The sequence below is a fragment of the Drosophila ananassae genome, chromosome 3R, assembly GCF_017639315.1.
Source record: "Drosophila ananassae strain 14024-0371.13 chromosome 3R, ASM1763931v2, whole genome shotgun sequence".
NCBI lineage: Eukaryota > Metazoa > Arthropoda > Insecta > Diptera > Drosophilidae > Drosophila > Drosophila ananassae.
Window position 1 is genome coordinate 17,860,848 of NC_057930.1, and position 13,937 is coordinate 17,874,784.

A 13,937-nucleotide genomic window follows, 5' to 3' on the forward strand; every position below is an offset into this window, starting at 1 on the left:
CCGGGAAATGTTGTAATCGGGAGAACTGTTATTATACTGTTATCTCTGTTAATGCTCGCCTAGAAAATACCTTTATAGATTAAAAAATCGAGCTTTTTTAATGTTATTAAACATTACTCGTTTATTAAAAAGTACTTTTAGGTCCATATTTCGAACCGGTTAGCACTGAATCTAATTGGGTGTGACCGTTGCGCCTTCCATCAAAAATACCATAAATTATTTTGCCGGTAGGCTAATGGTTCCTTTTTGGTAATGGTTCCATTTAATAACATCTTGCTCACTTCCGGTCCCGCCAGCAAAGAAGCTTCAAATAAGTGCAGTGAGAAAGTTTATTTTTGGTGAAATAGTTAAATATTTTATTCAGAGAACTTATCAGGTGAGTTTTAAACATTGACATTATGTTTTTTTACTTTTCCAACATCCAATCCATAAAAAAATTTATCAGAATGAAAATCATCGTCCCATTAAACTTTAATTTTATTTGCGTTCCTTTTTCTATTTGTTTGGCCTTCATCTTATATGAATTAAATTATTAAGAACTTTGAATTCTTTCACAAAGCATCTATTGAAGCAGAAGTATATTTTTCAAGTCTACAGAAATGTCGCTTGAATTAGAAATCTTGCGTAGTCTTGTCTTTTCCTTTTCGTAATAATCCATTTTTTTGTGAGTGAAAATCATTAATTTCATCTTTTTTTTATTATTTTTCTGCCCTATGCTATTCTTTTCTTTAAAACCTAGACTTGTACTAAATATAGGATACTAGAATAACCTCCAAAGACTTCCGAATAAAAGAAAAAACAGTGATTAGCCCAAAAACCTAAAGATTTTCTCTGGATTAATTTCTTAAAGCTAAAAAAAATTTTTATTTTATAGTAGTGATGAATATACAGAAAAAGTGCAATATTTTATTGGCAAAATATTATTTCCAAAGAACATTCGAGTTTGTATTGGGAATAATTTGTTTCTTTCTTGCACGCATTTTCGTGTTCTTCTTTGAACACATTCTTCCCACTTTAATTGAGAAAAAATTAATGGAAAAAAAAAACTTGTGATTAAAATTTCATAAATAAACATGTAAAGGATAAATAGAATAAAGTAATATCATTATTATGGTTTAATGTTTTAATGTATTTTTTTGTATTAAACCCTCTTGAAAACTGGATGAAGTCTGTGCTTGCAGTTTTGCCTTGAAAATAATTCCTTAAAACGTGCAATTATAATTTTTGCAATTTTTATTCCTCCATTCTTAATTTCTCTTCACACCCATCTTCCAAATATGGAAATTTTTGTGACAAATGTGCAAGTTAAGCTACGCACACATTCTTGAAGTTCCTTCTCGCACTCTAATTCGCATGGCGTCCTTTTCTCGCCTCTGTTTTCCTGCTTCGTTTACCGTTAGTTGTCAGAGTTGTCAGAGCTTGGTATTCCCATAACAGTGACACCGCAGGTAGCTTAACAGAGCACTTTACAGAGCTTTTGGGGAGTTGGCAACCCTGTCAGTCAAATAGTAGAGGTCGAGGTCTCCTGGCTCCCCGAATTCTTTCATTTACTTCAGTGATCTGATCCAGTCAACACCTCTTTGGCATAATATTAACTTAAAAAAAAAAAGTGGAAAGTGAAGTTTAACTAATAAAAAGTGAATTGTGCAAACTCATACCAAGTGCGAGCTTAACTCCAGCATTGGCAAGTAAGATTTAAAGAACTATTGCTTTCTTTTCTATTCGATCGAATACAATCGGTGTGATTTATTTTTTAAAACTTTTGTGAATATTGAAAGAATAGTTGACTAACATTCCTTGATTTATTTTCTCAAATTTCATTCAGGCAATATTGTGCCTCTTACGCTTCTCTTTATTTTTTTTTTAAATTGAAATAGTTCAATATTTTGCAACCTCATTGAAGTTTAATTTCGGTTAAATTTCTTTTTTTATTTAAGCAAGATTTTATTGAAAAAAGACATCAATTCCTCATTCATTCAGACTTCTGCCTTGTTTTTTTTCGGTTTAGTCCTGTTCATTTGAGTTTTCTTTTCACCTTGAAAGTGTTTCAGAAGTTGCTATATAACGGTCTCTGGCGTATTTTCAAGGCCTCGTTTCAATTCCGGTCGTTCCACCATTATGCCATTGCCCCGTGGTGCGCATGCGTGATGAGGCACTTGCAACGTTGCAACGTTGCGACCTTGCAGTGAGCTGCCATTTTGTCTCTCCTTTCACAAACTCATTTTCATTCAAGAAATTGCTTCCCATTCAAATCTTATCTTTTCTTTCCCTTTAACCGAAAATCTCCTCTAGCGCTTAGGTTACAGCCCTACAGCCTTTTTTCTTAGCTTTTAATGATTTTCTTCCATTCTCACGTTATAATTCCCTTGTAATTGCACTTTCATGACGAGACAGGTTGCATTCTAGTGGGTTTCTACTCTATCTCTCCCTTCAAGAGTTCGTCCTTCCCATTCAAGCACTACGACTTCAAGATTTTAATTTTTTCCCAAAAGTTAATAATGAAAATGCTACACAATTTAGTTTCAATTTCAACCGAGATCAGTAGGATTCAGTCTTTTCATTCAATTTTCATGATTTTTCGCTGATTTTTGTCCTTATTTTATTTGTGCAGGATGTCGTACTACGCATGCGTGGCGAGGCTGGTTGCATGCAACGTGCCTTTTGTTTCTTATTTCAACAATTTCTTTCCTTTCAAGCCCTTCGAGAAGTTTCTTGAATTTTTCCCAAAAGAAGCACCATTTGAGTTTTTCCTTTTCCCGCTTTTTCACTCACTTTTCCTGATTTTCCTTAGATTCCATTCCATTCGTTCCTCAATCGTGCCACATGACGCGGCACGTGGCACTAAGACTCCATTTTGCTGCTGCTTCTGCTTCTGGAAGTTCCACCAATTCCCTCCTCCCATTCAAGGCACTACGCCCGAAGACTTTTCTTTTTTTTGTTTATTTTATCAAATGAATTTCCATTTTACGTTTAAACGAGTTCTCTCAACACTGCGGCTGTTGAATGGTTGTTTCTTCTTGTTCTTGTTCTTGTTGTTGTTCTTTGGGTCAAAATACAATATTTCAAAAATGTCGTATATTTTGTTCATCTAAGTGCTTTCTCCTACGATTCATAATCTTTTTTTTTTCTTTTTTAATTTTTTTAATCTTCTGCTTGTAGTTGCTTCTGTTCGGTCATAAAATTGTTCTTGGTTGCCTCGAGAGGGTGTTGTAGTTTATAGCCTATCATTGATTTTACGATTTATGTACGAATATATATATATATCTCATATATAGTTTATACAATTTCTAATTGTAGAAGAAACAATTTTACAGGGATCTTGTGTGTTTTTTTGTTTTTTTTTTTTTCTGACTTGAAAGCGCTCCAACTGTTTGGTGGAATTTTTAAATCTACTTATTAAATGTTTATATATTTTTTTTTGCTCCAATGGTTATTCAAATATATAATATTTTGTTTTATTTTTCTGTTTTATTTCTTTAATAATGCTTAAAGTAATATTGTTTTTTTTTTTTTTTTTGTATTGTATTTCAGTGTTTCAGTTTAGTTTTTTTTTATATTTAAAAGTAGATAGTATATATGATGCATAGGGTTGCTTTTTATAATTATTAAATTTAAAAGTTAAATCGTAGAACTTGCATCAAGAAACACAATTACAAAGGTTTAATTTCTTTTTTCTTTAACACTTACTAGTCTTTATTTATTTTTTTTGTATTTTTTTTTTTTCCAACTACTGAGTTAAATATTTGTCCATTTAGTTTTTGCTTTATTTTTTAAATAAAAGTTAACATAGTAAAAATAAAAGCTTACACATTCTCTTCGAAAATGTGACAAAAAATGTAACAGAACAAAAATCATATGAGTAATAATGAAAATGCTTTACTGCTTTACTATTATTTCTTGTATTATTTTTTGTATTTTTTTTTTATTGCGTGATGCTCCTCCGTCCTCTCCGTCCGTGTCATCATAATTCCTTATTTTTTTCTCGTCAGTTAGCGACTTACTAAGTGATTTGATTATTAGGATGAGTTAAGTGAGTGAGTTGAGTGTGTGTGGGGTGAGTGTGGTGTGTGTGTGGTGTGTGTGTGATAGTGATAACATAAAAAAAACAACTTTCAATTGCAATAAAAAACAATTTAAATATCCTTTAGCCCTAGCCCTAGCCCTAGCAGGACTCTTTGCTTATACGAAGCCATCATTTGAATCATGATTTTAGGAATAAAATCGAATTTCGAGCCACGCATAAACTAGAATTGCTTTAAATGGTTATTTATTTTTGTTTTTGTTGCTTTTGGCTTTTATGGCGGCTACAATTGGATTTTCTGTTTCGAAGGTTTCTCTTGTCTGTGATATTATGTTTAATTTATAAGTTTTTATTTTGGTAACCTGCTCTCCTTGCTCCTAGCTCCTTGCTCCTCGCTCCTTGCTACTCCTCCTCCTGCCCCTTCTTGTCAGTCACCAAAACATCAATCAAGTTGAAGAACTCTCCTCCTCCTTAAGCCAGCGTGGGGAACTGGCGCTCATCGTTCACCTTGGGAGCAGTATTCTGTTGCCGATCGAAGCGCTTATTGGGTCCTGGTCCACCGCCACTGTTCTGGTTGTTGTTGCCACCCGGACCGCGACGATCGATTGGCGGCCGGTTGTTCGGAGCAGCCGAAGCAGCACCGCCATTGCCGCCCTCATTGTCCGCCCGGTTGTTGTACTGCTGTCCCGAGGAAGCACCGCCCTCCCGTGGTCCGCCACGGTTGCCGCCCTCGCCGCGCGGTCCACCGCCAATGCCGCCGCCCGGACGTGGGCCACCGCGTCCACCGCCACGCCCGCCAAAGCCTCCTGGTCCGCCACGACGACCGTCATTGAAGTTGAACTGGATGTCTAGGACGCGCTGTTGGCGGCCGACGCGCTGTGGGTACATGGCAGGATCGTATTCAAGTTCCTCTTCGCTCTCATTCTCCTTCTTCTTGTTGTTGTTCAGGACGATCATCTTCTTCCACTGGGAAGTGTCTTCACCTGTGATTAGTAGAGGGATTAGGTAGGACTAAGTTTGCAAATAAAAGGATAAACTTAACGCACCTTCTCCGGCTTTACGGATGTTGAAGGTCGGCTTGATGCGCTGCCCCTGCTGTGCCTTCCACTCGTCCAGGGTCAGCTCTTTGGTCTCCTCCTCGGCGGCCGCCTGCTGCTCTGTCTGTTGCTCGTTGCCCGATTCGTCAGCCTTGTTGCCGCCGGCGCCACTGCCGCCCTCGGCATTGTTCACACTGGTCTCGCTTTCGTTCTTGTTGACGTCGTCGATGGCCTCCTTGACCGATCCCCAGTTGTGGGCTCCGGCTCCGTCGCGCTTGTCCACAGCCTTGACACCTGTTAGATGTAAATTGTGTTAATACGTGCTTCTAATTATCCGTTTTAATTGTTTCAGCTGCACTAGCTAGGCCCTAAAAGACCCTAGAACTTCAAGCTAAGACCCTTTAGTGTCGACGTCCAGCGAAAAGTGAGTACTTGACTTATACTTTAATTAATAAATATTAATTCTATTATTATTTCCAGGCACACGACGAGTTTTCTCTCCTTTTTATTAAAAGGTATGGAAGGATGGACCTGTTCTGGAAATCCCTGCATCTAGTATCCTTAAGAATAACTATTTAAACACTGATTAGTTCGTAATTAGGTCAACACTAGTTAGGGGTAACCTTGCCCAATGAAATCTAACCATGCTTCCCTCTGTTTCTGTTAAATTAGCAACCGACCGACCACCCTCCTCGCACATACCCAGATAAGCCGACTAGTCATGTGCTGTAATCAGATTTAGGGGCGAGCTCTTTTCCACCACCCCATGTCAGTGTTCAGCCTATGCCTATTCCTATGCCTATTCCTAGGCCGTATTCCATAGAACACATTTCAGAATGGTGGGGGCCTCCTACAAACTACAGACTACAGAGACGGGAAGAAAATGCCGCCAAGAGGAGGCGTGAACTATTTTTAACACATTTTTCTCTTCAGATTTCGTGTGCTGTGTGTGCCTTCTCCTTAGACTGTTGCTACTCTGCTGCCATGGCTGCCATGCTTCAGCATTTCAGCATTTTGATTTTAATTTTGGATATTCCAAAAAAACGAACTACTATCTACCCGCTACCCTCTATATATATGTAAAATTCTAGCTATTCATGATGGCCTGGCCTGGCTATTAGTATTGATTTTGGCGATCCACCACGTGAGCCACTACTATGTGGTGTTCTTATCTTTCTACTCTTACTTTTAGTTTATCAGATGGGCACTAGACCCTACCTTCTATTCCTGTTTCATAAACAAATACATATTTTATTAGGAAAATGTCTAATCTGAATAATTAGTTTCCTTCCTTTTCCTCCCTGTGTCGTTGTCATGGAAAGATTTGTTAGTTTTTCGATTTTGGGTGGGCGGCCCATTGTCCCATTCCGTTTGTGGTTATGTCCACCTCTCAACTATAGGTTCTACTTCTATGGAATATGGTTACTACTCACCGGTTCTGTCTGATCCCGACTGGCGATCGAACTCGCGCTTCCTGTTCTGGCCATCGTAGTTGCGATTCTGACGCTGGGGCCTGTCGCCGCCAGCACCACCTGGGCCGCCACCTTGATTGCCGCGATACGGACGCGACTGCTGGCCATCGGGAGCTCCTCCGTTCTCGCGGACATTGCGACGGTTGTTGCGCTGCTCGCGTGTCTCGGCATTGCCGTTCTGCTGACGGAAGTTTACGCTGCGCTGCTGCTGCTGTCCTTGTCCCTGTCCCTGGCCCTGACCAGCTCCCTGTCCTTGACCGCTGCCGAATTCACGTGTTCGGTTGCCAGCTCCACCACCACCCGGCCGAGGAGCACCACCACCTTGTTTGTTGTCTCTGTTGAACTGCTGTTTCTCTCCATTGGCCGCGAACTTCTTGCCATCGTTCTTGTTCAGGGCATTCGGTTTGTTTTCCTTTTCGGCCTGGTTGGGCTTCTTGGGATTGGGTCCACCGGTGGCAGTGTTGGGTGCCTTGGGTACCTTGGCGGCGGTCTTGGCGCCCGATGCAGCACCACCCGTAGCAGTCGTCTGCTTCTTCTTGCCAGCTGCGGCTGCTGCCGTTGCTGCTGCGGCCGTCGGCGCCACAAGATTATCTAATGGATCGCTGACATCGTCGTCCATGAACAAGAGCTCATAACGATTTTTACCGGCGCTGTCCATGATGGTGAGGTGTGTGGTGGTTCTGCTTGGTAGGCTTGTGCTGCTGCTGCTCTGCTGCTGCTGCTGTTCTTCCTGCAAAAGAATTTTACACAATTCCTCAATTGATTGATTTTCCTTCCTCGACTCGACTCGACTCGCTCGACTCTCTCACACCACCACCACCCCTTTTTGGGGGCCAACGACAGTTGTCTTTTTAAACGCTCACAACCCACAAAATTAATAAAATTTTGTATTGTTTTTCAGTTAACTTATTGGCAATGCGATTAAATTAATTTTTGGCATTTAAATTGCGCCTTTTTGTGGAATTTTTCTTACTTTTCCGCTGGCTGTTGTTGGCTGGCTGCTCTCTAACCTTAATTTTCAGCGTTTCTTCTTCGCCTCGCTGCTAGTATTACCTACCAACCAACACAGGCGCATCCCGCAGCCACACGCACATGGCCCAGCTCACCCATACAGGGGCGCTGAGGCAGCGGCCCACATGTGTTCTTGGTATACATAGAAAAACAGAGACTCACGTTTTTGGCCGCGTCCCCTGGCGAACGGCAAAACTGGTGTTGGTTAAGATCTCCGACTGCTTGGCATCCAACGTCTGTGTTTAGCGGCCTCTGCTTGTAGCGCTCTATTTGGTGCTGATTTTGAATATCATCTCATGACATTAGTGGGGGAGGGCTGTAAAGATGATTAAATAGATTAATATTCAAGGGGGATTGTCATTCAAATGAGTGGTTAGAGAATGGTTGAGAGTATGAGGAGCTATTCCCACTGGTAGTCACTTTTTCTTTGGCGCCAAGTTTGAATCTGCCTTCTAATAACTACTAATAACTAATATAATTTCCTTTCTAGCCTACCTTATTATCCTAAACCATGTCCGACTGGGAGACTGAGGTGCGTATACTTAATATCTGAAGAGAGAAACCCAACTAATAACCTAATCTTTCGATTTCCAGCCCTCTGCCCCTACTAGTGGCCGCCGCAGCGGTGGTGGTGGCGAGTGGGATGACAAGCCCAAGGCCATGCCGCCCAAGGAGGTGTCCGAGTGGAGCGACGAGGATGACCAGGCCCAGAGCCGTGGCAGTGGAGGCGGACGAGACGGACGAGATGGTGGCGGCTATCATCGAGGCAGTGGTGATGGCATGTATCGCCGTAGCGCTGGCGATGAGGATGGCGAGGGAGGTGGCTACCGTGGAGGTCGTCGCGAAGGAGGCGGAGGCTATCGTGGACGTCGGGATGACGACGACGGTAAGTGGTGGTCAGAGATGGATCTATACTAGTTCGTTTGTAAAGGTTAGACGAAAGGTTCTACATAAAAAATTACTAGATCCTGTGCATCGTTTTGTCATGTAGTTTGTTCTTTTTTTTTTTTTTTCGTTATTCCTTCACCCTTTTGTAATGACCATGTGACCATGTTAGCTGTGGACACACCGCCACTCCCTACCAGCTGGGACAGGGACGTGGTGGCCGCCTTCATCGATCAGGTCGACCTGACCAAGTACAAGTCCGTGGAGCAACTGCGGGAGCTTCGTCAGTATTTCTATATCGGCTTCAAGAAACTGGTCCAGGAAGGTTGGGCCTCCCTGGAGGCACTCGACAAGGAGAAGCGCGAAAAGGAAATGAAGCGAATCCGCCAGACGGCGGCTATTATGGATGGATTTATTCTAGAGATCGATCAGATGGTCGCCAATCTGCAGGATCGGGAGGAGCCGGATGATGAAACAGCCTTGGTGCAGTGGCAGAGGGGAGTCAATGAGATGTATGGGAACTTGGACGAGGAACTGTTCACAGTTCCTAGAACCCCGCCAACGAGGCGGCGATTCAACAGGCGAAGGGCCAACGAGGAGGGAGATCTCACAGCCACAGCCTCTGAAGCGAATGCCAGAAATCAAAGGAGGAGAGTAGAACGTTCTACACTGCAACCATTCATCAGAGAAGTGAAAGAGTTGTACATGAATGCCAGGAACAGGTCCCTGGATAGCCCAGGATCAGCCAATGACAGTTTAGTCCCCGAGACACCTCCATCGGACGAGTCCCAACAGAGAACCTATGGAGCCTCCAGGATTCAGAGAGCTCTGGACGAAGACTTCATGAGTCTGCGCGACTGTCGCCCGCTGAGGTTTCCTGCCAACCTGCAAGTCTCTCGCGAAAGTACTCCCTGGCCAGACGAAATTCCGCAGTCGTGGCTACTTTATCCAAAGCCCCAGGGCTACGGGATTCGCAAACACATAAAGATAGCCACAGCTGTCAGAAGAGGAGCACCACCATCACCACCACCGATCCCGGTGGATCAGAATCAGGAGAGCAGTTCGGTTCACATGCCACGACAGCTGCCATCGCAGAATCAAGAGTTCCTCGAAGGTGTCTCAACCAATCAGCTAGACTCCTTCCGGGACGAGGACCTGGTCCTGTCCTCTAGTCGGATTCTCAGTCACAGCGCCATGCGTGCCTCTTCCACGCCCCTCCGACGCGTCAACGAACACAATAGGTACTTTCTTGCCACAAAATCGTATACTAACGCCTTCGAACTCTAAACTAACTCTGTAACTACACTTACCATGTACGGGCACTTTGGAGTTGCTCTGGTCGATCGGCAGTTAGTTGAAGAACTCGAACATTGAAAGCTTACGAAAACATTTAACAGAATTTCAAAACATGTTCGTGTTTTTTGTGAAAAGAGAAAACTGGAATTGTCAGACTCCTCCTAACAGATTCAAAAGCTACTATTTAACCCAAAAATACTAAACTGTTCCTTAAAGAAAGTTCATTCACGACTAATGCGAATGTTCGTCCACAGACCGTCCTTTATCCCGAGCACCATCGACAACACCGACCCCCAGTTTTCGCTGCCAGATGGGTTGTTGGCCACTCCGGCTGCCGCCCCACCGCTTCCCGCCGAGTTTCCATCGGGATCTGAAGTGGAGGCCAGCACTTTGGTCTTTCCAGCGGACATCGAAGAGACTGCGATGGTGGATCCTCCTCACTCCTCCCTGACTCGTTCTCGGGTTGGAGCTACTCCGCAATCCGTGTTGTCTTTCCAGCCCTTGCTCCCGGCGATCCATGAGGAGGGATTTTCAGATTCCATAAGGGAGCTAAGATCAACAGCCGCTGCCTCAGTGCCGCCTCCTCGAGTGTCATCTCGCAGCCCACTCCCTCGGGACTGGGCTAGTATATTTCGGCCAAGGGAGGAGGTCATGACCTACGAAGAAGGGGGAACAGCTCCGGCCAACCAAGGGCAACGAAGGCGCCGAAATCGTAGGGTCCGAGGGCGCCGACCACCTCCGGGACCGACAACGCCAGATCTTCGAGTGTCGCCGGAACTGCCGGGAAGCAATCCGAATGTGACAACCAATTTCTTGGCCGATTTGCTGGAACAAGCATCCCAAATAGTGAAGGCGGTGTCTCCGGAAGACCCACCAACTCAAGCAGAGCCGGAAGCTGTTCGGAAGTCTGCACATGAACCTCATCAGAAGGAGAAATCTGTCAACGAAGCTTCATCTTTGTTTCCTGCTGCTCCGCCAGCGGAAATTTTAAACTCCACTGCCTTGAATATAGATGGGGTTCTCCCAGCCCCTCAAGACTCTCCAGGTCTCAATTTTACTCCGGAAATATTAACCACCGTGAACATCTCGAATATATCTGAACGCTCTCTCGATCCTCCGACCCTGCCCGACATGGCGATCGAAAACCCATCCCTGAATGAGGTTCCAAGTGTGACAACAACTACAAGCCTGAAAGCTGTAGTGACCAGCGTGGAGATAATAAACCCACCCATTAACATCCAACAGATTAATCAGTCAGATACTGTCTCAGATATACCGAGAGGTGTAAACTCTACGGGTATTCCATCCTTGACTGAACGGCGCAGGCAGGTGATGAACGAATCCATCGAGTGCTACGACTATGTCGTCAAGAACATTGATTTCTTCGCGATGATTATTCGCCAGAAGAAGGAGCTGTGCGATCAGAGCCAGAGTAACTTGTTGACAGGTCCCAGTGGCAAGGATCTGAAGAGGTACATCTCCACGCCCTCCTCCAAGTTCTACAACTCCCAGATCATTTTCAATGTCCCGGCCAAGAGGTCGCAACTAGTAGCCGGGGTACTAACCGGACTTGTAACGCTGCACTCGGTGGATATCCAAAAGGCTCCATTTATTAAAAGCCGAATGGATGCGGCAATAACCTTTCGATATCTCCTCGACCTCAAGGCCAAGAATGTCATTAATCTAAGCGGCGATGGTCGTATCTTCTCACTTCGTTAATATATATTTATAATCAAAATTTCATTTTTAAACCTAAGAACTTCAATTAAAAGATTATTCTACAATTATTGTCTAGATTTTAAGTTGTAATTATTAAAAATTTCATTTTTAAACCTAAGAACTTCAATTAAAAGATTATTCTACAATTATTGTCTAGATTTTAAGTTGTAATTATTAAAGCTTATTTTTATAGTCTTCTGTTTAATGTTTGTGTAAGTTTTTCCTCAACTATTTGTTTAATATTTTACTTAAATACATTTTTTTAAATTCAACCATTTATGATACAGGAGAGGAGCGTCGTGGTGGTCGCGGCGGAGGTGGCGGCTACAACCGCGAACGTGGCGAGCGCGGAGGAGAGCGCGGTGAACGTGGTGGAGAACGCGGAGGAGAACGTCGGGACCGTGGAGAAGGCGGTGGCTACGAGAGACGTCGTCGCAACGAGGATGACGACTTGAACAACAACAACGAGTATGGAGATGATGGCGACAAGAAGCGCGAGTTCTACATTCCGCCCGAGCCCACCAACGACGAGACTGAGATCTTTAGCAGCGGAATCACTTCCGGCATAAATTTCTCCAAATACGACAACATTCCCGTCAAGGTAGGTTATGAACATGATTCTCTACTCTATAGATGACTCAAATACTTGTCCCCCATTAGGTGAGCGGGGAGAATGTGCCCAAGCCCATTAAGAAGTTCGAGGATGCTGGCCTCCGAACCATCGTAACTGAGAACGTCATCAAGTCTGGCTACAAGGTGCCGACTCCCATCCAGAAGGTCTCCATTCCGGTCATCAACGAGGGACGCGACATGATGGCCTGCGCCCAGACTGGGTCTGGCAAGACGGCTGCCTTTTTGCTGCCCATACTGAGCAAGTTGCTGGAGGACCCCCAGGACCTGGAGATTGGCAAGCCCCAGGCTGTGGTGGTGTCTCCCACTCGTGAGCTGGCGATCCAGATCTTTAATGAGGCGCGGAAGTTTGGCTTCGAGTCGTACCTGAAGATCAGTATCGTGTACGGTGGCACCTCATTCAAGCACCAGAACGAGTGCATCACCAAGGGCTGCCATGTGCTCATCGCCACTCCTGGCCGTCTCTTGGACTTCGTTGACCGAACTTTCATCACCTTCAACGATACTCGTTTCGTTGTGCTCGATGAGGCCGATCGCATGCTCGACATGGGGTTCTCGGAGAGCATGCGGAAGATCATGACTCACCGGACCATGCGATCGGAGCACCAGACCCTCATGTTCTCGGCCACCTTCCCGGAGGAGATCCAGCGCCTTGCCGGAGAATTCCTCAACAATTATGTGTTTGTCACCATCGGCGTGGTGGGAGGAGCCTGCTCGGATGTCCAGCAGACCATCTACGAGGTGAACAAGTTCAACAAGCGCTCCAAGCTGATGGTGGGTTAAGTCTTTAGTCTTAATGTTTTATTTTACATTAAATTTCTTCTCTTTATAGGAAATTCTGCGAGAGGATGCCAACGGCACCATTGTTTTTGTGGAAACCAAGCGAGGCGCCGACTTCTTGGCTTCGTTCTTGTCGGAGACCGAGTTCCCTACGACTTCCATCCACGGCGACCGTCTCCAGAGTCAACGCGAGCAGGCCTTGCGCGACTTCAAGACTGGAAAGATGAAGGTTCTCATCGCCACCTCGGTTGCCGCCCGTGGCTTGGGTTAGTTGCTCTTATTCTTCGCTGATTACCTTTGGTAATCCTCCATTATTCTTGCTCCTTAGATATCAAGAATGTCAAGCATGTGGTTAACTTTGATATGCCCAACAACATTGCCGACTACGTACACCGCATTGGACGCACTGGCCGCGTCGGAAATAACGGCCGCGCTACTTCCTTCTTCGATGTTGATCAAGATCGCTCATTAGCAGGGGATCTAATTAATACATTGGAGGGGTCAGGTCAAGAAGTTCCTGATTTCCTCCGAATGTTGGGCGGCGGCGGCGGCGGTGGCGGCTACTTGGAGTCCAAGTTTGGCGGCCTGGACGTTCGTGGTGGTGTAAGTAAACATTACTATCTCTTGGAAAAGCTCTAACTAACAATGATTTCCATTCGCAGGCCAAGAACACCATTACTTCCAACGAGGACGAACAGGACTGGGACTAAGTGGTTGAGGTCTTGTCATGAACTTTTCAACCATGGAACATTGGGTCGACCTAGTGGTTTAAGTTAGATTTCTTAAGGCGTATATGTATAGAGTATATATACAGCGGTCTCTTTACTCAAATGCAATTACAAATATTGCATATTACATTTTAAACACATTGTACGACGTTTAAAATAATAGAATAAACCGAGAAACATTCCCACCCCGGCAGTAGTGCTTTGAAAATGAGATATTTTTTAATTAGAATGGATATTTTTGTCGCAAACTGCTTCATCAAATGGATACTCCCGGTTAAGCCTCGTTAGTGCCCGGTATAATCATATGTTTGTTCTTATGTACTCATCCTTCGTGTTTCATTGTTTGTTGTTTGTCTTT

The 13,937-nt window shown here is 44.2% G+C and overlaps 3 protein-coding genes across 5 annotated transcripts; 2 read left to right on the forward strand and 1 right to left on the reverse strand.

Annotated features, from left to right (window-relative positions):
• Nucleotides 1–261: 261 nt before the first annotated feature.
• On the forward strand, nt 262–13,787 carry LOC6497165 (ATP-dependent RNA helicase vasa). 2 transcript variants are annotated; one of them, XM_014906053.3, is made up of 10 exons: nt 262–376; nt 5,411–5,482; nt 5,539–5,573; nt 8,032–8,073; nt 8,136–8,427; nt 11,729–12,042; nt 12,102–12,845; nt 12,904–13,117; nt 13,180–13,454; nt 13,514–13,787. In XM_014906053.3, exons 4-10 carry the CDS (start codon nt 8,053–8,055, stop codon nt 13,559–13,561), a joined length of 1,908 nt encoding a protein of 635 aa, XP_014761539.1. In that variant the 5' UTR covers nt 262–376; nt 5,411–5,482; nt 5,539–5,573; nt 8,032–8,052; the 3' UTR covers nt 13,562–13,787. The 2 variants fall into 2 exon arrangements, with proteins under 2 accessions (XP_014761539.1, XP_014761540.1); XM_014906054.3 differs by lacking the exon at nt 262–376 and adding an exon at nt 1,559–1,688.
• Nucleotides 3,280–9,875, reverse strand: LOC6498368 (plasminogen activator inhibitor 1 RNA-binding protein). Of its 2 annotated transcripts, XM_014906613.3 has the most exons (5): nt 9,737–9,875; nt 7,704–7,857; nt 6,492–7,260; nt 5,068–5,352; nt 3,280–5,004 (listed from the first exon to the last, which is right to left on the reverse strand). In XM_014906613.3, the coding sequence occupies exons 3-5, from the start codon at nt 7,186–7,188 to the stop codon at nt 4,493–4,495; spliced, it is 1,494 nt and encodes a 497-aa protein (XP_014762099.1). In that variant the 5' UTR covers nt 7,189–7,260; nt 7,704–7,857; nt 9,737–9,875; the 3' UTR covers nt 3,280–4,492. The 2 variants fall into 2 exon arrangements, with proteins under 2 accessions (XP_014762099.1, XP_001962640.2); XM_001962604.4 differs by lacking the exons at nt 7,704–7,857; nt 9,737–9,875 and adding an exon at nt 7,504–7,650.
• LOC26514668 (sister chromatid cohesion protein solo) lies at nt 8,435–11,699 on the forward strand. Its single transcript, XM_014906869.3, has 2 exons — nt 8,435–9,667; nt 9,977–11,699. Exons 1-2 carry the CDS (start codon nt 8,592–8,594, stop codon nt 11,439–11,441), a joined length of 2,541 nt encoding a protein of 846 aa, XP_014762355.1. The 5' UTR covers nt 8,435–8,591; the 3' UTR covers nt 11,442–11,699.
• Nucleotides 13,788–13,937: the final 150 nt, after the last annotated feature.